Source organism: Falco biarmicus, chromosome 3 (genome assembly GCF_023638135.1).
Source record: "Falco biarmicus isolate bFalBia1 chromosome 3, bFalBia1.pri, whole genome shotgun sequence".
In the NCBI taxonomy this organism is placed as follows: Eukaryota; Metazoa; Chordata; class Aves; order Falconiformes; family Falconidae; genus Falco; species Falco biarmicus.
In genome coordinates, this window is record NC_079290.1 from 3828254 (window position 1) to 3855798 (window position 27545).

Here is a 27545-nt window from a genome sequence, read left to right on the forward strand (position 1 = left end):
ACATGCTAAGACCACTCATTCTGTTACAGTGAGGTACTGGCTGAATAAGAAATGGTGTAAATCATGCTGAAATGCTACAGGTACAGCTGACCATACTCAGAATTAAGCAAACTGTCTCCAGCTGGCTCTAAATACTCTCATTAGCAAGTAGCCTCACAGGTTGATCATCCTCATCAGTGTCTTCCAATCCACCTAAGCAAGAAGGATCAGTTTAGTGGTCTGAGCTCTCTGAAAGTCTGCATGACCTCTTCTTACCCGAGTGAAACATTTGCTGTGTGGACTGTGTGGTAGCAGAGCTTTGAGGCTGGGTTGCTTCCTGGGTGGAGGCAATTGCACAGACATCGCTTGTCCCTCTTTGTGTAAGTAGCTGCTGTCTGCGTTTCAGGCTTGGGAAAACAGCCTACAGACAAGGGCTTTATCTCTGTCCAGCTGAATGAACCTCTCCAAAATGATATAAGGCATGAACAGAAAACTACAAAGAATAGGAACAGGAAAGTCAAAATCTATATCTAAAACTGGAAATTCAGGTTGAGGTAAACATTGCAAAAGCCACCAAAATAGTTACAGGAGGTCCTCCACCACATATGTGCAGAAAAGGACTGCCTCATAGTGATATGGAGCTGACAGTAATGATAATTAAGAAATAAGAAGCTATTTTGCCTTTTTTTTTTTTTTTTTTTTTTTTTTTTTTTTTTATGAAGAGCACAAATAGGAAGGCCAAAGGGAAGGAGTACAAAGCTTTGAAAAAGATCATCACCAAGGTAGCTTGCTTAGTGGAGACGAAGATGGAGAACGAACTACACTTGGTAACAGGTTTACACCAAATCCAAGAAAACCATTAGGGTACAGAAGGGATGGTGATGAGCAGGAGCTAAACAATCATTTTGTAAAGGGGCTGAAAGAGACATCACTATGGGTCCCTGAGCATGGCACCAGAAAAACATAAAGCTTTATGGTAGGTTTTGAAGGAAAAAATAATTGGGAAACAAGTAAGAAGTTACAATTCCTGTTTTGCTACAATTAGGCTAAGTCTGGCTCATTAGAGTAGGCTAGGTAGTACCTCTCTTTGAGTAGTTGGTTTGTGGTGGGTTTTTTTTGTTTTGGTTTGTTGTTTTTTTTTCTTTTTTAAGACAACAGCAGTACAGAAAAGCTTATTTAGACTTCAGTAAAGTAGGGAGACCACGGAAAATTGCCAGCTAATGTGGAACAGGCGCTGTGAAGGGAAGATCAGGAAACAGCAAGCTGATTTTAAGAAAAGAACTAAAGGAACTTGGCACACTTAACTCAGCAAAACACAGAGCAATCAGATCCCCTCTCCATCTATAAATACATGGGGACTAAAAACATCAGGAAGGAAGAAGAGTGAGGTACAAGTACAACATTGGGACCAGAACAACCACGTATAAACTGCACATGAATAAATGCAATTTAGGCATAAGAAGTTGTAGCTGGCAAAAGAGTAAGACTGTGAAACAACCTCCTAACAGAAACAGGAATGAAAAAGCCAATTTGCTTTTAGGGGAAGCTCATTAAATTTCCAAATGATTTATCTGACATGGATTCTTCTTATTTGCAGGACCAATGTTATTTATGTAGGAAGTGCATACCACTCCAAGCCCGTTCACTCTTGCAAGACAGGTTGCATGGGTCACCCTAGTAGCAATGAATTTGCCATCAGCACTAGCCATTTGTGAATTGCTCTCCTTTAAAAATAAATAGGTAACTTGAATATTCACTTTGTTTGCCTGTGCCCAGGCACATATTAATCCCTGATGACCTGTACTGACTCACCTAGCATGCTGACGTTAAAGCCTCCCACAGCAGCCTGACTCCACTGACAGAAGGGTTGGGTCACACAGCCTCCCCTTGCCTCTCCCTTCAAGGGGCAGAGCTACTGACACCTTTCAGTCTCTTGGCACTGCAGTGGTCAGACCTCCTCTCAGGAGCACCAAGATCACTCTCTGATGTTAAGTGCTCACTTAATGATCAGATAGGGTGCAGAGGGTAGAGGGTTTTTTTACCTCCCAGTAATGACTGCATTATTATAGTTCACTCATTGAAGAAATATTTAATTTTAGTAGAATAAAAAGTTTTAGCTTCAGATACCTCATCTTGCTATCTCTAGTGGTCTAACGATATCAGAGGGCAGTACCTAATCCCAAAGGACTTACATCAAAACCAACAGAGAGGCATGTCAAGGGAGCAGGCTGGTACCAGCCCTGTTACTGACACTTTGGACTCCATCCTTCCCTTGCTTCCTCCTCTCAGATGAATGCTAGAGCACCTCAGCACTCATCTAGTCCTACAAGTAGCTGCCTATTCATCTCCCCCTGCCATTGACTGGTAACGACATTGTAAAGCCCAGGTTAAGAAGGGGTGACTAGTTTGAGAGAAGGAATTTGTTGGATCGTATTAATGCAATCACACTACTAAACCAAAGGAGCCCCAACAGACCAGAGTGCTTCTCCCTGATCATTCCTGCAGCATGGAAATGAAAAAGATTGACTCAATAACACTGTTGTAGCAGCCAGACAAGTTCAAATCTGCATAGCTTCCACCTGCTTTGAATTATACCTGAACAGCTACAAGGCTTAAAAAATCATCCCAAATAAGGCTACATTTTAATAAACAACTGTTAAGGTAATACGTACTTCAAACTAGCTGTATGCTGACCCTGATCGGTCATCCTGGAGTTTCTGTTGCTCCTGAGAGCAATGTTGGAGCTGCCCTCCAGCAGCCCCTGTCAGCAAAACTTCTTTGCTGTGTTACTGCTCCTGGGGAGCCAAGGCAGCACACAGTTCTGGAAGTCAATGACAAAAAAGCCTTACAGGCAAGCAAAAAAGACAGATGTCTTCATGAAAACAGCATGAGAAGAGACCTCAAATTGCTACGCAAGACATTCACTGACCATAAGGAAAGTCTGAACTCAGGGTTTTCAGCTGGAAAAAACACATTCCCTCTCTAGAAACACTACCAGACCTTTCTGTCCTGCACTGATGATCCCCAGAACAGGATTCCCAAGTGTGTTATCATCTGAGAGCTGCCTGCTACATGTTCCAGAAGTTCATGCAGGACAGAGGAAACATCTGTGATCATCCAGGCTGATTCTCAGAAAAACAGTAATCAGTAATTGCCCAAACACACTATTGTTCTCCATACAGACACTAGGGGCTGAAACTTAAAAAAAAAAAAAAAAAAAAGCCTCATATTCAGTTAGCTTCATGCTGAAAATGTCAAAACCGAAAAGCAATACATATCTTGAAGATACAGGGAGAAAGCCTGGGTGAAGGAGGCAACCAGACCACTGTTGATTTCTCCTTTCCTTTCAGTGAAACAAATCAGAGGAATAGTCATAAAAAATTCTGCAACTTTGCATCAAACAATGGAGGATTTCCCTTGCTTGTGATAATGCTTTAGGTTACATATTTAAGATTCAATAATATTCCACAGATCTATAATATGCATAACTCAAACAGCTGAGCACTGTATTAATCTATCCCTCCTTCCTTTACTGCCTAATTTGTACATACATATTTAGGTGAGTTCCTTGGCAGGAATGCATGGGGAAAGGTCCTAATTTTACACCCAAGATTGCCGGCTCATAAATCAAGAATATAAAGTATCAGAGACATCATCGCATCGTTATATAAGCAAGTACCTGCACGGTACCCATGTGCAGGAGGTAGCCCTACACGCCCTTCCATCCCTGGATGCTGAAGAGCAGCCGGTGCCAGCGGCTCACAATCCGCCCCGCGCAAACGGTTTGTCAGCCACTGCGGCCTCGTGAGCGCCCCCCGCTGGAACAGAGGCGGCCCCCGCTGCTGCTGACTGGCAAAACCCATGGCTGCAGAGCAACGCTGACAGACCAGCGACCGACCGCGGGTACAGCCCGTTTCCGAGCTTCTAGGATATACCGGGTGCCCGCGCCCAGGCGCTGGCAGCGGGGCTGGGGGCCTGTGTGAGGCGAGGCCGGGGCTGCCCCGGTCCGGCCCCAGCCGGTCCCAGCCGGCCCCAGCGCCCCCCCGCAGGGCACAGCTGAGCCCCTCAGCCAAGCCGGGGGCGCCGGGGAGGGGGGCAACAGGTTTCCGCAAGGGCCACAGGCGGCCCAGGCAGAGGAGGAGGCAGCCGAGGGGGGAGCAGCAGCAGAGGCAGCCCCAGGCCGCAGCAGGAGGAGGGCAGGAGGTGCCGCAGGCCCGGAGCAGGGCTCCCCTGCAGCCCTGGCGAGCCCCCGCCGGGGCAGAGCCCCAGCCTGCAGCCCGGGGAGGGCCCCAGGCCGCAGCTGGGGGCTCTTTCCTGCAGGAGCTGCGGCCCTGGAGAGCCCCGGCGGGAGCAGGGGGTCCCTGAAGGGCTGCAGCCCGGGGCAGGGCCCGCGCTGGAGCAGGGAGACGGGGCAGGAGGCAGGAGCGGGGCTGAGGGGCTCACACGGGCCGGCACACGGCCCAGACCCGCCCCAGCCCGGGGGACAGGGGCCGGGAGCCCGGGGTGGGGGGAAGGTGGTGGGGAGACAGTTCTTTCTTGAGCCTCCTTTCCTCAGGCTCTAGACAAAGGCCAAGGAAAGGGTGGGAGGGAGGTGTTGGTTTAAAGTTTATCTTTGTTACTACCAAAATGTATTTTAATTGGCAGTAAATTGAATTAACCTTCCCCAAATAAAGTCTGTTTTGCCTGTGGTGGTAAGTGATGACCCTGTCCTTATCTCAACCCGTGAGCTTTTCCATCCTATTTTCTCCCCCTGTTCTGTTGAGGAGGAGTTGAATGAACAGCTGGGTGGGAGTCTGGCCCTTAGCCAAGGTTAACCCAGCACAGATACCCAACTTTTGCAATTACAAAAATATTTTTCTTTACATACAAGGGCAGAATATTTCATTTTGCAAGCATTTGCAAGCAAAGTGTATGCTACTGCGCCACAAAGAATCACATACAAACAGGGACATTTTGTTCTTAATCTCCATTGTTACAGGAGCTGGAAGTAAACTGACTCTGAAAGGAATACAGGGTGGATTATTATAAAGCTCTTTTATTGTTTTAAATGCACTATTAAATTCAAAAAAAATGAAAATAATTCTTATTCTGTTGCATTCTAAAGTGATCAAAACCCCCCATAAAACTAAAATCTAAACTTTGAAACTACGTTGCAAGCTCATTTCAAAACGCGTGATGTTTCCTAAGAACCTACACACATCTACAAACACCGATTCAAACATTTTCTCAATCAAATGCTGTTTCAAGAAGCCTTTTTGATGCTCTACCACAGGCTCCTGGCAGGGTATAAAAGAGCCCCAGAGAAAAGGAGCGAGCATGTGTGGCACAGGAGCTGCCAGGAGGCAGTAGGTGGTTGTTCACAGCAGCCATCACCATTCAATCCCATCAGCATTTCCTTCCCACCTTTTTGGCAGTAGGAGGAACACCTTAGCCAGGGCACCTTCCCCTCACTTTGGAAGCCATTGGAGGTGGCAAAAGGAAAGCTTTCCTCAGCCATCAGTGCTCAGTCTCCTACAGAGACTGAACAAGGTGACAGGTCTATCTGGCAGCTTTCTCCGCGATGCCTACAGCTGCTGTGCCTGGGCAGGGCAACAGGTTAGTCAAACACGACCACAGCACTCCAGACACCACAGCCATTTGTCAGATCAAGTTTCTGTGATTGTCACCCCAGTTTTATTACTAGGGTCTTAACATTTTTATGAAGGTACATCTAAAGTGTAAGAGGAGGGCAATCCATACGCTCCTTGCAGTACAGTAAGTAATGTAGCCCTTTTTGCTAGTTAGAAGGCACAGTGGGTTTACTGAAAGTGAACTTCTCACCTACAAGGAGACTAGCATGCAGGCACAAGGAAGCATTACAAAGGGAGTTGTGCATTCAATAAGAGGAAATAATTAAATTCCAAATGTATGGCAACCTCCTTCTTTGATTTTTTATTCTGACAGAAAATCCTGTTTTAACAACAAATCCTGTCCAGTTCTGCAAACCTGAGAGGTACTTGGTGTGACTCATTCTCACCCAAGCAAACAGTATGCAAAGGTTCTCTGCATCTTCTGAAGGTGCTCAGGATCTCCCAGGATCAAACACTGTGTCTTAAGTCCAGGGTTTAGGGCTGGAAGCTCTCAACAGCCAAATGCTCTGGGTACAACATGGTAAAGATACAAACAAATTTTGGTGAATGAACACAAGTTAACAGGATGGCTCCCGTATTTCAGTGCATTACTGAATCGGAGCCTACACTTGCCACTTGATGCTTTTGAGGCAAGGCTTTCATTCGGATCCAGGTAAGCCACAACCTCTATCAATTTTATACTTCTATCTTCTTGTAGATTTCATCAGATCATCTCTTCCTTTTAGAAACTTGTAACCCTACAGGCCAAAAAAGCTCCAGCCCTCGCATCTCTGCAGCTATCTGACAATTAAACCAACCAGCATTCTTTACATCTCCTTTTATGCTCACCTCAGGGGCTCTTGCCCTTTTATGCTCATCAAAGCAGCAATGCTGCTTATTTGGTCCCATATCCATACTCTTAAAGCAATTTGCCCTTTACTTCCCTCTCAGATAGCATAGTAAAGTAGGGATGAAGAGGAGTGGGCAGTAGCATGATGAACAGCAGACTAAAATAAAAGAAACATTCTTTATTGTTAGAAAAGAAAGACAGGGGAGGGAAAGGGTAGAAATATTAGGACCCCAATAAGGATATGAGCACTTATATCCTTGTCTCAAAGCAATAAGAAACCTTGAAAACATAGTTTAATTTAGTGTCACAGTCAAGTAGTAACCTTTTTCAATCTGCTGTTACAATATACAAACAGCTAGAGATCAAGAGATTTTATGCTCTTTAACTAAAGCATCTGGAAAACCTTACACTGTGATAATCTCAGAGAGATAAGTAATCCTTAACTGTTCTGGTGCAAACAAGAGGCACTCTATAGCGATCCTTTAATAGACATGAGAAGAGCTGAATATTCCTGAAGGTCGTTCTTTCCCTTTTTTAATTCAAACTTTTACATTACATCTTTTTTACTAGAGTAAGACAAATATGGTGTCTCATGAGAGTTCTAAAGTGTTTTTGTAATGCCTGTAGACTGAAATGGACAAGCAGATTTGGAGATACTGTTATTTACACTAAATTTTCTTAAGTTTTATATCCCACTTCTAGAAACAGCAGACAACAGAAAATGATAGCCAGGAAATGGCTTCTCAGAGGCCACTTCTTTAAAAATTATACAAATATTCTCATATCTCAGAGCTTCTATCATAATCCTAGGACAAGTTACGACACTTGGTCCATCCAGCAGATCCCAAAATTCTGTTGTCACTAAATTAGTCAGTTCAAATATCTGGGAGTCTCATACAAGTTGCACACTTCCTGTGACGGAAGAAAGTCACACAGATAGGTCAAGTTGCATGCTCTCAGCTTAAGATTTGATTTGTCCCATGGCTATGCCTGTATCTCATGCAGTTTCAGGATGGTGTCCTAGCCCATGATGCCAGCCAGCCATGGCTCTAGTACTGATCTACGATCACTGGACTGTTTCAGTCATTGCTGGCTGGCTGGTAGAACAAGGGAAGGAGAGGAATCGCATGAGCATACTGCAATTGGAAAGTGCCTCCCACCAAGGCCCAACATTACAGGAGCCAAGAGGGAATTCACACTTAACTGCTGCCTCTTCTACCCATAGCAATTTGGTGTTACAGTCCCTGCTTCACATCACTGACCCAACACATCAGGTCTCTACTCTGCTCAGGTGCATCAGCAGGTGCAAAGTTGAAGCATCTGGCAATAGCACACAGAGCACTTCACAAGGATGATGCAGTGCTGCATAAAACTGAGCCCAGAGATGGCAGATTGGTACCAGAGCAAAAAGAAATTCAGAACAGCCACCCATTGTAAACTCTAAGAGTTCAGCATTTCTGTCTGGGTCCAGCTGAATTCTTAAGGTGCCCATCAGAAAACAGAAAATTATCCCAGAAGTACAAAGACACTATTTCTGTGGTTCGTGCTGAAAAGAAGCTTTATTTGTTCTTGTTGGATATTTTTGGAGGGAGGATATTTTTTTTTTGCATTCAAATCCAATAATCATAGAATATCTCAAGTTGGAAGGAATCCATAAGGATCATCAAGTCCAACGCTCTGCTCCTCACAGGACTACCTAAAATTAAATCTTATGACTAGAAGCATCATCCAGACACTCCTTGAACTCTAACAGCCATTTCCTAAGATGTGTCAGGTGGGTTCCAGAGAGGAATTTCATCCTGTTCTCTTTTGAAGCCTGATTCCATGAACTCATTACAACTCGATTTTCTTCTGTTAAAGAGAATGAGGTTGTAATGGTTAAGCTCTTCTCAAAATGAAGTTCCAAATTCAGAGAGACAGCCTTATTTATGAGGGTAACTCCTATGAGATGTAAACACAGATTAAGACATGACTCTGTCATATATAGAACAAATAAAGAAATAATAATAAAAAAGAGGCAGTATTCCTATTCTAAAAGACAAAAGATCTCAGTACAGAACCAGAAACAAACATTCAAACAACAGCTAGGAAATGTATGCTTTTCAGTGTTTCATGATTTGAATGTAGAGCAAAAACTGTACAGTTTTTGTACAAACAGAGCATTAGTTTTTTGACATTTTACATATCCTGTACAATTCCACAAGACAATAAAAAAAGTTATATGCCCCAAAACTGTAAAAGAAATAATGCAACCCCTTGACTGTGTTATAAATACGTTCTATGACTGGAAGTAAAATTTTTAGCAAAGGAGAAATTAGAGCTTTAGTGTCAGGCAGGAAAGGACCATTCGAGTTCTCTCTCAAATGAAAAAATAGGATGTAGTACATTAAGAACAACTGCATAAAAATCAGGACTTGGCTAAGTAATAATTGGAGCCTGTGTATCTAAACAAGCAAATTCCGGTCCTTGAAAAACAGCTTGAAAAACTGTGGCAATTAATGGATAAGTAAGCTATAGAAAGGAAATATTAATGGATGCAAGAAATGAAGGAACTGGTAGAACCGTTAAAACTTACAGTAACATCAAAGACTTTAGGAATGCTTAGAGAACACAAAGCAGAAAAAAAGTAGAAGATGGATGAATGCAATAAGTTTTTATTAGAAAAAGATGCAAAATCATCAAGAATTTACAGCTTGTGACAAAGACAGAAACTGGTGGCACAGTTACAAGACCTGGAGAACAGAGATACTGAAGTCTCAAAGACTGCAAGGTAGTTGGAACAACAATTATAAAAAAATTAAGAAAGTGAAAACAGAATTAAAACAAAATGAAGACAGATTACGCAACAGTACAATAACCTGATTCAGATGTCTGCTCTACTGTTTAAATTGGATGATAGAAGGTATGGTGTACCTACAGAAAACAGTTCTGATCAAGTGCTAAAGGAACAGTTAGAGGCAGAAGAGGAAGCACTTCTGACAAAAGAAAGAGAACGAAGCATTATTAGACCAAACAGAACCACAGAAAGGTAATTCGATCAGTAAAAATTAGGACATATCACAGCTGAACTTGCAGCTAGAGATGCAGGAAAACAACAGGCCAACATCACTCAGCTTCAGTCAAAGGAAGCACACGTGAAGGCGGACGCGGGTGTTGTGGGTTAACCTGGGCCCGCTGCCAGAACTCGCCCAGCCTCCCTCACTCCAGGGCTTCAACAGAACAAGGGGAGGGGAAGAGAAAAAAAGCTCTTGGGGTCAAGGCAAAGTCAGGGAAATCACTTAGCAGTTACCACCGCAGGCAAAACAGACTTTATTTAGATAAAATTAAGTTCATGATATTTAAAAGTTGAATACAATGTTGAAGGGGGGAAAATGAAATCACTTTAACCCCATCAACTCCTTTTTCCTAGGCTCAGCCAACCACTCTTTCACACCTGACTTGTCTTCCCGCTTTTTTCCCAGGCTCAACCTTACGCTTTCGCTCCCAGCGCCTCCACCTCCTTCTCCCTGCCACATGGCACAGGTGCTGGGGGTCGCTGTCAGTTTGTCCCTGACCCTCTCAGCCCCCCCTGCCCCGTCTCCCTGCTCCAGCGCGGGCCCTGCCCCGGGCTGCAGCCCTTCAGGGACCCCCTGCTCCCGCCGGGGCTCTCCAGGGCCGCAGCTCCTGCAGGAAAGAGCCCCCAGCTGCGGCCTGGGGCCCTCCCCGGGCTGCAGGCTGGGGCTCTGCCCCGGCGGGGGCTCGCCAGGGCTGCAGGGGAGCCCTGCTCCGGGCCTGCGGCACCTCCTGCCCTCCTCCTGCTGCGGCCTGGGGCTGCCTCTGCTGCTGCTCCCCCCTCGGCTGCCTCCTCCTCTGCCTGGGCCGCCTGTGGCCCTTGCGGAAACCTGTTGCCCCCCTCCCCGGCGCCCCCGGCTTGGCTGAGGGGCTCAGCTGTGCCCTGCGGGGGGGCGCTGGGGCCGGCTGGGACCGGCTGGGGCCGGACCGGGGCAGCCCCGGCCTCGCCTCACACAGGCCCCCAGCCCCGCTGCCAGCGCCTGGGCGCGGGCACCCGGTATATCCTAGAAGCTCGGAAACGGGCTGTACCCGCGGTCGGTCGCTGGTCTGTCAGCGTTGCTCTGCAGCCATGGGTTTTGCCAGTCAGCAGCAGCGGGGGCCGCCTCTGTTCCAGCGGGGGGCGCTCACGAGGCCGCAGTGGCTGACAAACCGTTTGCGCGGGGCGGATTGTGAGCCGCTGGCACCGGCTGCTCTTCAGCATCCAGGGATGGAAGGGCGTGTAGGGCTACCTCCTGCACATGGGTACCGTGCAGGTACTTGCTTATATAACGATGCGATGATGTCTCTGATACTCCATAGTCTAATTCATCAGTCTTTCCTCACAGGTCAGGTTCTCCAGCCCTGCTCTGATCACCTTCATGGCCCTCCTTTGGACCCTTTTGAGTCTGTATCTTTCCTGAATAGCGAGGACAGAACTGAGCACAGCAGTCCAGCTGTGGCCTGACAAGGGCTGAGTAGCGTGGGGTGACCACATCTCTGTCTCTGCTAGTAATGTCCCAGTGGATGCAGCCCAGGATCCCATTTGCCTTCGCTGCCGCAGCAGCTCGCTGCTGACTCCTGTTCAGCTGGTTGTCCACCAGGACCCCCATGTCCCTTTCAGCAAGGCTGTTCCCCAGCCACCGCAGGTGCTGGCCTGTACTGGGCTCTTTGGTTGGGTCATCCCAGGTGCAGGACTTTGCACTTGTCTTTGTGAAACTTCATACAGTTGTTGCTCGCCCGCTGTTCCAGCCTGCCCAGGTCTCTCTGTAAGATGGCTTTCGCTTCTGACATGTCCACCTCACCACCCAGCTTGGTGCCATCAGCAAACCTGGTGAGGCTGCTGTCAATCCGATCATCCAGATCATTTGGAGATGTTGAACAGTGTGGGGCCCTTTATGAATCCCTGGGTGACCCCACATGTGACAGGCTGCCAGTCTGAGAAAACACATTGATCACCACCCTCTGGGTGCAGCTTGCTAGCCAGTTTCTCACAGACCCACCATCCAGTCTGTACCTTCTCAGCTTGTCTAGGCAGAAGCTGTGGGAAACAGTGTTGAACACTTTGCTGAAGTTCAGTATCTCATCTGCTCAGTCAAGCTCTGTGCAGACTCATTGCAGGGGAGACAGTGCTGCTACACTTTTCTGCAGTTTTTCTGTAACCTAAGTCAAACCATATCTAGGTCCAGTTCCCTCCCATATGTGAGATCATCTGCATCTTTTTCTCTTCTCTGTGGTTATCCATATGGTATTATTTTCATCCCTGCTGAGGCTGTTCCTGTTCTCACTGAATAAAAAATTCAACTGGATCTCAAATCAGCTTTGTATGTTAAGCATTAGCAGAAGTAAGAATAAAAACTGAGGACTCAACTGACATAGGTGAATTCTCTGTGGTAGAGCTACAAATTCATATTTCTCTAAGCCTTTTTCCTATTTCAGAATACAAGGACTCACCTAACTTGTTCCATACATTCACTATATATCAGATAAAGTGGACTTGTAAATTCCAGTCTGGAAATCAAAGCACCTAAACATTTGCTGTGATAACACTAAACACCATCAGACTCAAGCCTCTCTGTGGATCTGGATCTTCATGTCAGCATTTAAGGTACTAATGACAGATAAGTGATTTTTTTTATCAAACATGAGATCCTCCAAAGGGAGCCAGGACTCCTTATACTTCTATCACAGGCAAGTGTAAAAAGAATCTCAGATGATACCTCAGCCTGCAAACTTGGTGTTTCATTGTAGTGGAGTAAATGTTAATTTCATCTAGATAATAATTCTAGCAATAGCCTGATCTTACGAATATGCTCTTCCCATCAGGAGCATCACAAGAGTATGGATAGACGTCGATGAAGTAAACCTATTCTGTTTATTCTTTCTCTCTCCACCCAACTAAACTGGCATTCTACCTTTAGAGAATTAAAGCCTCACTGGCTCACTTTAACTGTTTTCCTACAAATAGCAAAGATTAGTGACAGCCAGGACTTTTAGTGCCTCAATTTAGTGTATTTTGTACCTTGCTAATTTGGTTAGCAGAGAATCTTGTGAAATACAGGATGCCATCTGACACTGGGCTAATCTTTGGACCGGACCATCCTAAAAGCTCATTGTTGATCTGCAGGCAGTTCATAGGCTCAACTATCAACTAATGTCTGCAGGGCTAGAAGCAGTGCAACAGGTCAAGAACAACCTATCATTTCTTTCAAGGAGGGAAGCATTAGGAGCTGAGAACGGTGGCAGATTTTAATGACTTCTTCCTAGCAAGAAGATACAATAGAAGGACAAAATGTTATCGATCAGCTGAAAAGAGTATGAAAGTAATCTAGGTGCTACAAAAGCTTGAGTGAGTTTGAAATTCTGTTAGGAATTTCTCTCAGAGTTCATAAAAAGTTATGGCAATGTCAAGACAGGAAAGCAGAGTCAGCTACAGGAACTCAGTTAAACCATGGAACAGGGATTTCCAGAAACTTGCGTCATTTGCATGTTATCTGAAATGGCATATAATATGTTGTGCATCACAGACTACTAGTACTCTTGATTGTTTTCCATCTTACTGGGATGCCACATAATCACAGACAGGACAAGTGAAGGAAGACAGAACCAACATGGAACTTTTTCCAATAACTTTTTTCCAATTGGTAAAATGCTCTTAAAGAAAAATGTTTGATCTAAAGTGCTAACATGTCAATGAAACAGTTTTATCTTGTTCTTATAAGGCCATTGGTGAGATCTGCTAGAAAATCACACATATCCATACCTTTTTTTCAAACTAATGGGAAAGCTGGATGCCTGTTGTGACTCGTAATGCAATTTGAATTCAAATTTGAGCGTAGCATGTATCACAGACCAAGGATTTTCAGAGAAACCCTGTGTAGAAATGAGTTTGACAGCTTTAAGTAATGTAACAAAAATTGGCAGAAGCTCAGGTTAGATTAAAAAAAAAAGTTTCTTACCTTTCAATGTATACAGACCTATCGACTTCATTCTCTGAAATACTTTCTACTGGTTTATTCTCTAAAAACTGCCGATGTATGTAGCCTTTCAATAACTCCATAAGGTAGGGGAGCACAGGTGTATTTTCTTTATCTGAACATAGTTAGGGCAAGCCCTAAATAGATTTGTTCTTCCCAAACTGGTAATGTTACCTACTGGCTTAAATTACCCATTTAGTAAAATCTGAATGCTTATGTACTGTGCCCATTGCCAAAAGTAAGAACTTGAGACCAGTATGTTTTCTGTTAAGTGATTTAGCCTACTTTCTTTGTCCAGTGGTTGAACAAGCCATAGCTGCTCTTATCTGAGAATCTTCCAACCAGTCACTTTTCTTAAGCTCTAGTAGGTCTATTACATCAATTTATTTCTCTCCACTGCTTCACAAAGTTTATCTTGTGATGAGGACATGTGAGTCCTGGCAATATCTAAACCAAAGAGAATATATTCAACTGGTCAGCAAAAAAAAATCACTAAATAAATGAAAAATTCACAGCTTCCTCAGCACTTTTGGTGTTGGCTGGTTGCAGACATCGCTCTAAACAGTCACATTATAAACTGACTTCTCATTTGTTGCAGGGCATCATTATGAAGATTTATCATGCATAGCCAAACAGGAACAAGAGGTTACTAAAGAACAGATCGTTTTTCAGCTGCATTTTATTTGTAATACCTTTTCTTGGCAGATGTTATCCCCACAAATGAATGAATGTTCTGAAATAACAAAGTGGACATGGATTGATGGGAGAAATTGATCTCCGTTTATTAATGTACTTCTGCTGCAGCAAGCACATTAAGTAATTAAAGTGCTAAAAAAGATCTTCCCATCCAGACACACAATATACTGAATTCCCCTAATGCAAGGACAAAGGCCAACCATTTTTTTTCCATTGCATCTCAAGTGCACCTTGTCGGCGGTATACACACCATATAGTTTGATTGCATCCATAGAATTAAACTATTCAGTTACAGAAATGGTTATAATCTCAAGGCAACTCTAAAGAATGAAGTATCAAAAAAGAGTAATGATTTTGGGTTCCTAACATAAGGAACCCAAATCTTAAAAGGATATGATCTGGAGATGGTGTATAGTTTTCCATTCTGAAGATTAGACTTTGGGGTGTTTTAAGCTGAATACAAAAATTTCTGGAAAATAAAAGTCAGAGACACTCTGGAACAATTTTTTCCCATGCACAATGATGTTTTCTACTATCACAGCATCTGAGCATTTGAGATTGTACCCTGTTAAGAACAGTCTTCCGAGATATTATTACTACTCCCATGTTTGTAGAGAAGATGATTGCTGATGAGCTGCTCATATTGCTGATGAGTAAAAGGCTGTTCAAGCCCACCTCAAGAAATTTCCCGAACTCATTACTCACTGCAACAAATAATAACAGCCATAGATCATTTGGGTTTGAAACAGTTACATTAAAATGCACCTCACAAAACTGTGCTAAAGTGTGTGGACAGTATTGCAAAGAGACAGGATTTCTTCACATATAGGGCAGGGCAATAGACCTGAACTACGTCTCCTAGCCACTAAGCAGTGCTTCGTCTCTGAAAATGATGGGCAAGGGGCACTAAGTTAGAGACATAACAGAGAAAATTTACTTGTGTGATTTTTTTCTTCGACCTTAGTTTGCATGGCAATGTGAAATTTTTCACATACATTTCCCAGCAGTCATTAATACAGAGTTAAAGTCAGGCATGTCCAATATCAGAGGGAAAATACTGGACAACATGGTTATTTAAAACAAACACATGTTGGAGAGCCCAGAAATGTTATATTAATTTTAGAGCTTATGAGAACTCCAGATGTCATCACTTCTCAACCCATACGGGCCAGATTCACCATTTGTTCTGCTCCTGTTTGGTGTCCATGTAGCACAACAAGAACTGGCTAAGTCATATGTCGAGAAAATGTGCTCACTTCAGTCACACTTCACACATGGGATGGCAGCTGATTTTTCTTGGTCATGAACACTAGAACGATAGCTAGTCACTAAAACAACTCATTCAAAAGTATTCATTGCACAACCATCAGCAAACTGGCCTCTGTTTAGCCATAGGTATCGGGGGGGGGTGTGAAGTTTAAGTGTAGTCCAGTGAACCAATACATTCACTTTCTACCTTTTTTTCTGATCCTAGTCTCGTTACAGTTGCCTAAGATTTTTCCCATTGGTAGAATATAAACAACTAGGACTTAAGAAAGACATTTTGAAGGATCAGTAAAGGCTGTAAAGTGATTTTTGATCCAAAGGTAAAAGGTGGTGATACTTATGCAGAGCACAGTTTAATACAGATACTCTGGCTACACAGGTGGAAAGCTTTGTACACACCAGGAGAATTCAGAAGTCAGGAGGTAAGGATACAGACAGAGAAAGCATTCTGTTTGCTCCTGGGAGACAAACAATAAAATATATCATACAGACAGTGCTAGCCAAGAGGAATGTGATGCAAACAGATGGGATCCACTCTCTCAGGAAATAATATTCAAGGTGTGACGTTAGATTAAAATCTTGGGTAAAAAAATATCATTAAAAAGAGAAGAAAAAACTAAAATGAAACTTTTGGGACTTAGCCAACTTTTAACGCTCATCAGTCATTAACCTGGAAGTCAGCGCATTCTATCATCTGTAACATTAAAAATTGACCACCGTAAGATTTTCTTCAGAGCTCTTGGTGTGTAATTGGGCAGTGCTTTGCCCATTTTTATGAATCCAATTAATAAAAATATTTCTACAAGCAGAGATCTTAAATTTAAGGTATTAATCTCTGGAGTATCACTGAGTGGCTTTGATCACCCTTAAGAAAGTTAGTTAAGTTTTAAGTTCAGCAAAGCAAAGGCTTCCATTTAATAGGCTAAACCCTTGTCTCTGAGGTGAATTTCTACTTGAACCAATAGACTTTATACCATAAGTGGTTGCTTTTCATTCATGGGTCTTCTAGAGACAGTTGTGATCTTCACTGATGCACTGAATTCTAACTGCTTTACCCTCTGAGAATTTGTGCTTAATGATATCATGGGGAGTTGATGACACAAATGCCGTAAGTTCTTAGAACTGGGTGACATTAAGTGCAGCATTGAAAATTGGGCTGCTTCAGGATGTGACGCATTTGTTGACGAACTGGACGCAATAACTTCAAGACTTGAGGTATGGAGCTTTGCATATAGATGACAAGCAGAACTTAATTTTATTTGTAAACTGCATTTCTCAGCTAAAAGAACTTTTTAATGATAATTAAATAAACCTATTTTGTGCTGTAAGCTAAACAGCTAGACAAATTACTGGACACCATGAATCTGATGATAAATCACTAAGACGTAGTGTCTACAGCACAGGCTGAAACCGAGTGATGCAGAAGGAAGCTGCACAGGGTTGTGTCTGTGCTGAGGAAGGCTATGGTCACACTCATCCTGGAGTCAAGGATACATTCAGGCTAGAAGGGAACCTGGGTGATCTCCAGCCTGACGCCTGCTCAAAGCAGGACCGATTACTGAATTTGGACTAAATTGCTCAGGGCCATGTCCAGTCAAGTCTTGAAGATTTCCCAAAATGGAGATTCCCCCGCCTCTGGACAGCAAACTCCAGAGCTTGACTAGCCTCATAGGATCTTTTATTTTTTTTTTCTCTTCCCCTCCCTTGCAACCAGGAACTGCAGGAAGAGGCCAAGTCTCGCTGTTCTCTCAACAGCTTGTCCTATATTTAAAGACAAGATTTGCTGCTGGTGATTATGCTATGCTTCCCCTAGGGATATGCACAGTGTGTAACAATGTGATAACACATTCTGAACACAGATAACTTCATCTGCCTCAATTAGTTGCTTCTTACAAAGTCCCTTAGAGAGGAAAGTGCCAGAAGAGCTGTAAAGCACAATCACCCCCACATGAAAACTTGGAGAATAACTTCCCATTCCCTAAAAACTGCATACAAGGAATGCAGTGGGTTTTTGAAGCATCTCATAGTTATTTTATTACCAGAGCTGCTCATTCAGTAATTTTTGGCACCGTCCCTTGTATAGAATAAAGGCACTGACACAGTCTATGCTGGTGCCATCTTTCTGGCTGGCTGGCTGTAAAGTTCAATGCTTTAAAAATGTGTCACTTCACTTAAGAACATTCTGAAGTAATAAAATGTTACAGCACTTACATATATATCTTTTCATAAGCCTGACGGCTTATACTCCCTTCCCCTAAAGACACACACACACACACGATTCCAGTGGACATGGGTCCATATGTAAGTCTATGAATCAGGAACCACAATCAACACTTGAAGTATAGCTCCATATAAATGCAAACCATGTTAGGTGAAAATGAAGCTACTTTCTGACATAATTCACTCAGAAAGTCATCAAAGCAGCAATGTAAATGTCACTTGGATCGGGGTGATATTTGCTTTCCTTAGAGAAGACAGTATCTAGAAGTTAAGGGACAAACTTTTATTTTTCCATCAAGCAGGTACAATAGTTAGCTAAGTTTGGGGTTTTCTTCTTTTTATCTGTTAGTGTGTTGTTTTTTTAAAAAAAGGCTTGCAAGGAACACACTTCCTTTCCACTCTTCCAGCACTGATTAGCAACAAGGGATTATATAACAAGTGAATGGAACCTGGAGTTAATAATTTTGAAGTATCTTTTTAAATCTAATAAATATGAAATTACTTTTGAAGCTTTGGGATACAACCTTCCATGGTTTTCATAGCAATCATGGCCATTAAAAGGTCAATTTTAAATAGTACAAGAGTTTCTTGTCTAATTGCCTGACTCCAGGAAACATGGGTTTAAAGAAAGGGGGTAGGATTTGCACTGAAAGCGCAGACATTGCCAAAGGCTCAGCTACAAGTTCTGGCGCAGAAATCTGACTAGAAATGCCATTGCTTAATATTAGGTATCACAAAGAAACTTCTTTGGAGGCATGAGTTAGATAAGTGCATTGCTTGCCAGCCTCTAAATCAGAGAAGACACAATCCAACAAACCGATGGAGAGACTCCGTTAATGTTGGTGGTTTTGAAGAAGGCTACAGAAGCCTGATTAACGTTGTGGCTGAGTTCCCCTCCATCCTGACCTTTATTTCTGTAGCAATGCTCAAATGATAAGCACCAGTGGTGGTCTTAATGGCTGCATCTGGTCGTGATGGCTGTATCCAACTCTTAAGTGGATTTGGGGAAGACAGATAACACAATAGCCAATTTAAACAATGCACCCACCTAAGCACAGTGCTGGTCAAGGTCTGACTCAAGCCAACTTTGAAAAAAACTAACTTCTGTAGTTGGTATGCAAATATGCTATAAGTCAATTAACTTACTCCATAAATAGTGGACAGCCCCAGAGCCCATTGAGTTCTCCTGCATGGCAGTGGGCTGCATGCCAGGATCTCTCCTTGAGCAGGGGCACCTCTCAAGGTTAGTCCTCAAGGTTGAGAGATTCCTTACAGCAGCAGATTCTCAGAAAGCAATTAATAGCATGTTAAACTTTGAAATCTTACCTAAGTGGTATCAAAGATTGATTGTATATATACAATTCTCTAGATATAAACCCCATTGAGTAAATCTGGGACTAAGTCTGGATCCAGCCATGCCTAAACTCCTCCCTGAGAAGGAGTTGAGAAGGCAAGTGGGTCCCTTCTGAACTCGTGACTCAATGGGAGGGTCTCCCTGACAGTTTTGTCTGACCCTGTCCTCTGTGTAGTAATCGAGTGTACCTTGCCATTGAATCTTGTTAAACCACTGTTGCATTTATTATCAAACTTCATTAAATCACTGTTTTATACCAATAAACATATTGCTGCTTCTCTCTTACGAGTGAAGTGTGTCACTCCTTCCGTGTCAAACATAAAATGTCACATGGTTTTGAGTGATTTCCTGAGTGCTTAGCAGTCCTGAAAACTGAGGCTGGAAGAACAGTGGAACCCCTGTATTTTCTGAGATGTAGATGTTTGTATTATTTTATTTGGGTATCACAACCCATTGCTGACAAGATCACTACAAAGTGTCAATTCTGCTATGGCACTGGCTTTGTCTAAACAGTATAAAACAAAATTTTATGTCCTTCTTTAGTTACAAACATGTACATAAACACACCAGCTGACATGCTTTTTCTTTTTCTTTCTTTTTTTTTTTTTTAAAATCCCATTCTATGTGACATATGATACTCATCACTAATATTTGAGCAACCCTCAGTAGTGGTTCCACAAAGACCAATGTCTATCATATAATTTTCCTTTTATTCTCTCCCCTTGGGTAGAAACTCAAGCAGTAGAATGTTTTCTATTTTAGCTTTATAGTCTTTGCACACACAAACACACCATTGTGTGCTCTTATCAGAAATGTCAAATCAATTCTAAGATGCTCGACCATTGGAGATGATCCCCTGTCCCATAGGGACTCACTGCACTGCTCCAGTCAGGTCCCACAGAAGGGATGATCCTTCCTGCAGGTGCATTTTCCATTTCTGACACAAAGTTCTACTGCTTAAAAAAATAAAAATAAAAAATTGCTGATCACCATGTTCAATCCTAAGTTTAAGACCCCTTGTCTAGAACCTAGTCACAGGCTGCAAAGTACTCTGCAGACAGAAAGGAAGTTATCCTTTGCTTTGTACACTAGCTTCCCGTATGATCTGGTGTCCAACATGCTCACAGTAGCCTGTGGGGCTGAGGAAATAACGTGCAGTGGTTTGTAGCAACCTCATGATATTTCTGCAGCTCAGGACGACTGACATTAGAACATCAGAGCACGAGGATATCTTCTATACAAACAGAGACAGCAGGAATATCAGTCATAAATATCTATTACGGTTGTTATCAGCAAGCAGCCTAGGGACACTCCAAAGCTGTAGGCTAGGCAGACCAGTTACGTGTGTGTATGTATATATACATTTATATACATATCTTTCAACAAAGGATAGTGAGCCATACTCGCCATACTCTACAAGAAGCCGTTGTATAACTGCTAACTTGTGTCTTGATTAGGTTTACCTTTCCTTTCTCTGCTATGCACTGAACCATTGTGGTGTGACACACTTATTTGCAACAGATGGATATGCATATTCTCTGCATAATGTTGTCACTTGATTGTACATCTGGTTACAGGTGTAATCTGGTTTACATCTGGTTAATTGTACAATCATCAGTTACTACACAGAAATGGTAGAAAAGACACAAAGGGAACTGACCACAGTAGGTCACAGAAGCAGCTCCAGCAGGCAAGGCACAGGTTTTGTCACTGTACGCTGGCTGCATTTCAGAGAGGATACGCTAAGATTCTCTGCCACATCTAGCATGTGAAACATTATCTCAGTGCCCCGAGTACTATCTATCCAGGCCCCTTATTATCTCAATCTAGATTGTGCTAAATCTGTGATATTGCCTTAGTTAGCCAACCTATTAGATGAGTTGGAGTTGGCCTTTAGCCGAGTTCTCTGTAAGTAAAAGAAGTGACACAGAACAGTTACCTAATGTATTTAGGGTGAGATAAGTCAAAGTATTGCTTATTTGAAGGAGGAAGATAAATTCCAGATAGAAGAGTATCCTCTTTCCACTGACTATTTGATCATTTTCAACAGATTTTGATGAGATGCTGCTCTTCACCTGCAGAACAGTTTCATATCTTAGGCTCCACTTCAGTTTCAACCTTTTCTCCCTACCACTGGCATGGGAGATCCCACCTCTCTTCTAGTAGACACAGGGTACCTGAAAATTAAAGAAGGCTACACTAACTAGTCAAATGGAAGAACTGTCTTCAACATTCATGAAAATAACTCATCATACATGATTCTCCTGAAGCTGGACATTTGCTACACTTTGGGACATTGATGTTCAGCTTACTGAACACCAGCACCTCAGCTGTTTTCATGAGTATGGGTTTGGGTTACGCTACTTCCAATCCTGTCAACTGAGGTTCTCAACTATCACTCCATGACCATATAAAGAGTCGTTGCCTTCTTGCTCCTGAGCTTTGCTTTTCTTTTTTTTTTTTTGGAAGGTATCTGATGCTGCCTTAAAGTGAAGGTCCGTTCAAGACTCACAGAAATATCCTGTCTTCATGTCAAGAAAAAGGTTAGTTCCATCAATACATCTGTTCCAAGGCACAGCACTTACTAGTCAAGAAATACATCACTTCAGCATGCCTATTAGCCGCCTTCTTTTTCTTCTTTTTTTTTTTTTACTTCATTTTTATTAAAGAAAATCTGTATATCATAAATGAGCCAGGAAAGTATTTTCAAAATGTCATAGATTTACTGTCCAAAAGTGATTTGTATTATATTACAGGTTAGAAGTCTCAAGAAATGTATATTCTTATGAACAGAGTAACAAGATTTACCTGTGTCCTAGACTTTAAAATTTTTTAATTTTTTTTTTTATATCCTGACACTGTACTTCAAAGACCCCAGGAAATAAGGTCTGAACCTCAGAATACAATATGTGTTTTCCAGATATCCATCCTGACAAGAAAGGCACTGGTTGACTGCCAGACCCCAATTTTCTGAGGAAAGGAGCTGCTGCATTTTGTCTCTGAAGGGGTGATTTCATGACTAAGTCTACTGAAACACTGTTGTCCATCTGGTAGGCAACAGGGATGTTTTGCCACAGAAAAGCTTAGTCTGCTAAGGCAGTAGATCCTGTTTTCAGCAGCTCTGAATGCTACTGATGCTTGGTCCGATACTTGCAGGGTTTTGTAAACTCTGAGACCACCAATCTTTTCCACAGAGCAATGTTGCATTCATTTTAGAAGAAGATGGAATACATTTTTACACTCATTTTTAAGCACCACCACCCCTTACACACACATAAACCACCACTGTAAGTGTTAGACACTTACAAATTACAGCCTGAAATTTGTAAATTTCAGGAGGAGTAAAAAGACTGATAAGCAGTCCTGTGATTGGTGACTAATGACTTGCCTTGATCCTGGTTTTCTAATACATCATTGCCAGAATCCTAGCAGTGTTAAGGCATTATTTCACCTTTTTTGTGCCCTCTATTCCCTCACAGACTCCAAAAGTTACTTGCCCTGTGGACACAGTAGTTGTGGGGCTATATTTTTTTTCTCTGTTAAATAGATTTTGAAAAGCTTTAAGAAAAAAAAGGTGCAGAAGGATGGCTTTTGACAGAAGCAGACAAATCAATTAATTGATCTCTGGCAGTAAGGGATAATTTTATTTCCTAGTCTATTAAGGAAAATCAGAATCAGTTAGCTAATTTCACTAGAGAAAATAAGTCACTAGTTATTAAGCAGCACATAATGGAGAGAATAAAGGAAGGAAAACATAAAAATGTTTTTCCTTCCAGAAATTGCATTACTTATTACTCAACCTTTAGAACTCTGGCATCAAACAGCATTACAAATCCTTTGGTTTGACCAAAGAAAAGGTTCTGTCTTCCCCTATAGCAGCACCTACATCATTTAACCTTTGATGTCTATAAATACTGACACTGTTATGTTTGTGCCTCAGAAGAAGGTAAATTTAACACTAACTGACCAAAGTAAACTGCCTGCAACACATAATTTGCTGACGACTGCTCCTGTTGTATAGGCCAGAAACATAGAACCATAACAAATATTTGCACACAAAAAATAACCCCACCTCATTACTTTTGTATCAGTCTCTTTTCAGTATTATTCATTCATGCAGGTTAAGAAACATGAATCAAATATCACAAGGTATAATTCAAATAGATTAATGAGCTTCCATTTCCTGTGGTGAGGGAGAGGTGGCAATTGACTGTGTGTGCGTACAGAATTCAAAATAGCTTCCAGTACAATCAAAAGTAGCACAGCACTATTACTGAAGGCCTAACATTTTAAAGCACTTTGACTCTGTGGCGTATGGCCAGGAGATCATGTCCTTAATCAAGTTTGTTTATTAACTATCACTTAACAGCTCCAGAAGGGCTGATTCTCCCAGGATTCTCTTGCTATACCTGATGGATTTATTCGTTCCTTTGTTTGCATGGAGCCCCCTTTTCCAAAGAGCTCACTGTTGGCCCAGCCACACTCCCCTAAAAGTACCGTCTTTAGAAGGACAGTTAACCAAGACATAGCGTTTTGGAAAAGACTGTCCTTATTTCTGCACAGTTACACAGTTCCATCTCAGGAATTTCAACTTTATGTCAGTTAGGTATACAGTAGCAGAACTGTTATGTATTTGTGGAGATATATAATCAGGTTTTTTATTATGTTTTTTTTTATTTTGATTGCGTACCAAAGTAATAAGAGGAAAAGTAGATGACAAAAACTCCTATTATTATTAATATTATTCATTGTTCTTGATTTTGTTGTGAAAAAACACAGCATGTTGGGTTCCCACAGAAATTAAGATTCATTTCTGCTCCACTGCTATCCTGATGGACAACTTTTCATAAATCAACTTTCTGGCCTTCAGCAGGACAGAATGATACTGACTCAATTTACAAGGCACTCAAACTGCTAGTTAAATAGAAAATTCCCATCATTATTACTTCTACCACCCTCTCATCTGGGGACACCATATAGTAATCCAAAAAATCCCAGATGTCTATAGTGAATATCAACAATGGCAATAGGGGAAAAAAAATAAAGCGTGCCCAAGTTAAAATTAAATTTTGCAAACTCATCTGTTCCATTTCTTTACACTTCCATGCTGCAGTGATAGGGACTGCTGAGCAGATGTAGCCAGGCAATGGATACTCATCAGCAAATACGAGACACAATAGAGGATTTTTTTTGAAATGCAAAGGTTAAAACTATGGAAGGGTAGCAAATATAATACTATGTAGGATACATAGAAAAATTACTGTAAACAAATGAATGTAGTATAACCTATAGTATCGTGTGTTTGGAATATTAATCAGTAAAGCAAGGTAAGCACCAGTGGGGAAAAAAGCAAGGGTAATTAGGAACTCATTAGTGTGACAGCAGAATATATTATCTGTGTTATTGCTAGGTTTACCCACACACCAGAGATTTGATCTGACTGTCAAAGCCAAAGAAAGCATTTTATGGAAATTACTGAATTAAAAGCAGACCAATATGACAAAAAACAGGCAGCTCATCACAGTAACATGAGAATTGGGAAGATTCCTGGATAACCTCTGAACATCCTACTAACTCCAAAAAAATCACTGAACCCAGAGATAGGATTTCCAAATGTGAGGAAGATCAAACACTTGACATTGATCACCAGAAGCCAAGAAAAATAATCTATAGCTAGGTCCGTCTTCTAGGGTTATAAGGACCAGAATACACAGGAGACTTGTTCTATAACTCAGATAAACTAAACACCTCAAGCACAGAGGATTTTTAAAATATATACAACACAAGTACTCGGTATAGTCAGAATGCTTTCTAACGTAAAGGTGGTGGATATTTGCTTGGACACATGAACACAATGACAGATCCTGCTTTTAAAACTAAGGAGAGCCGTGTTTCCTTCATTCAAGTTCACAGCATCTTTTCCGCTTAGTTCATGACAGTGAAAACAAATAACAAAAAGCCCTTATACAGATAGAAACACCTCTACCTAATCCACCCCATCCCAATACCTGAAACAATTCCATGGTTTTCTTGCAGGAAATAGTGCTCAAGGTGGATAAGTCAGCTGTGAACCACCCCTGTGCCAAGCTAAGGCTTGAAAGAGAATATCTAGTGTTCTGTGTACGTCAGTCCTAATAGACAAAAGAAAACACTATTCCATTAGAGCCACTCTTTGTCCATGACACACAGTCTTTTGACCTATCTGAGCCTTCTGTTCTCCTCAAAAAGTGTTTCTTTATCTTCTCTTCTCCTCACTGAAAATCTTTTATGGGGTCCAAGATGTGAGCAGAGTAACAACTCACACTTGGCCAGGCTTCTCCACAGCCACCAGGTTGTTAGAAAGACTATTAGGAAGAGTGATGCGAAAAAATAGAGGTAAAAGTTTAAGTAGACCAGAAGCTGTACATGTTCTTCTAACTTACAGGGATGTGAAAAAACAATGTGGGCACCAGAACCAGAGCTTTAGACAAGCATGAGTATTCATTTTCTCTTCTGAAACGGTAGGATTCAACTAAATTTCATAAAAGAATATAGTCATTAGATTTATTACCCTAAAATGAACATGTTTTTATTATAGTTCAATGCAGCTATCATTTAGCACAGTCCAGAAGCATTTTAAAGCAGCTATTGTACTTCTATCTGAACAGATGCTTAAAATAATTGGGAGCATTACAACATTGTATTACAAAAACAAGTCAGTCAGTCTTTAGTGAAAGTAATGTACATTGATCTTCCTTGACAGTAACGAAAGCCCAATGACATCCTTCCCTGCCCTGAAGATTGCATGAAATATAACTGCATTTGGCAGAAAAGAATGTGTTTTGCAGTTTAACTCTTTTCTGCAAACTACTCCTCTGTTATCAGCTGCAAATTAATGGAAATATGAACTCACCCTCTCTGGAAGAGGTCCACATTATGGAATTTGTGTAGCTCCACAGAAAACTCGACTGTTCCCTGGACCTCAGACATGATCTTTTCAGGTCATCACCTAAACAACACATATATACACGCATTATAAACATTTGAAGTATTTTGCTTAACAAATCCATGAATGGATTACTACATTTTATTCGGCATCTGGGGTTCATGCAAAGCTTGAAATCGACTGAAATCAACTGGAATCTTTCCAGGAACATCATTGGGCTCTATCTTCAGGAAGACTTGCTAAAAGCCAGATCAAAGCAGTAATTAAGAGACGTAAAAAGTCTAATTAAGCCTGAGGACAGAATGATAATATTATGGTAAGTATAAGAAGCGAAAAGTAAATAACACATTATGTGCAAGAATCTCAAAGCAAATTTTAATTAACTCTCTTACTACTCTTGTATAGGAAATTGATTTATTTTTTTTTTCTTCCTGTTTTACCAAATGGCAGATATCCAGGGTCAGCACAGCTCAATTCTGTAAAAGCACAGGCCAAAGAGACAAAAGCTCTAGACAGATGAGAGCAGAATTCAGAATTCTCTTGCTTTTGACCCTGCCTATGACTTCACTAAGTCCCGGAAGGGAAGCTTCTGAGGGAATATGAATAATTTAAAGATTAATGAATGGAACAGATTCTTCTGAGGAAAATGCTGACAATCAAAGCACCTAATAGGCCACAACAGCCAGATCAAGATTTTGAAACATTAGAGCCATTTAAAGATAATATCTCATGCTTTCATTGAATCACAGAATAATTCAGGTTGGAAGGGACCTCAGGAAGTCATACCTTATTCAAGCAAGCTTTGAAAAAGTAAGTTTCCAAAACCAGCCCTATTTAACACACAAGTGTAATTTCTCTAATTGTAGCAGAGGCCAGGGACTTGTACAGCTTTTGGACAGATTTTGAATTTTCTGTTTACCCTTCCTCCTTTTCTCCCTGCAAGTCTACTTCTGGTAATCTGCAAGCTTTTTGGAAATTGTCTATACCACCATTGAGAAGATAGAGATCAGATTTGTTTCATTAACAAATTCACAAGCATCATTTTGGTAACTTGACAGCAGCCAAGTACAATGTCTGAGGACCAATGTCAGGGCTATTAATAATTCCCCTGAGACATACGGGGCTTTAAAAGGACACTAGCTCAGATGGCAAAGTGAAGAATTTCTCCGTATGTGCTAACCAGTAGTTTCCATGGCACTTAAAGGTTTGACCATTTCCTCCAATGAAGCAGGAATGAAGAGGGGTTTGATACATTAAGCCCACAGATAAGCGTTAGGCTGTAGCTTTCTGATAAGTCTCGGTGCTCTGGCTATCCTCTCAAGCACTACCATTTTTCAATAACAGCTTATTCCAGAGTTAAAAGGTTGCTGATGTTTCATTCTCCCTCCTCAAAACCTAACATTGCAGATGCTGACTTTGAAATGACAAGAATGGGATGTAAGATGTACACAATGTATGGAATATATGTTGATGACTGTATAGAAAGGAAAGAAGCTATTGCTAAGCTGCCCATCTGATATACCTCCAACGTAAGAAACTCTACATTAGCTCATGTCAAGCCATAATTTTGGAGCAGTTAAGGTAAACTCAAATGCTATTACTTGGCAGAATACTAGTGTTTTTTTTTATCTCCCCCCATTTC

At 41.7% G+C, this 27545-nt stretch overlaps 1 protein-coding gene across 1 annotated transcript in view; it reads right to left on the reverse strand.

Annotated features, from left to right (window-relative positions):
• Positions 1-27545, reverse strand: part of FAM135B (family with sequence similarity 135 member B) — a 231047-nt gene that overhangs the window by 135414 nt on the left and 68088 nt on the right. Inside the window, exon 3 of the mRNA XM_056333129.1 lies at positions 25871-25966. Within this exon, the coding sequence (XP_056189104.1) occupies positions 25871-25947 (77 nt within the window). The 5' untranslated portion in view covers positions 25948-25966. The remainder of the gene's footprint in view (positions 1-25870; positions 25967-27545) is intronic.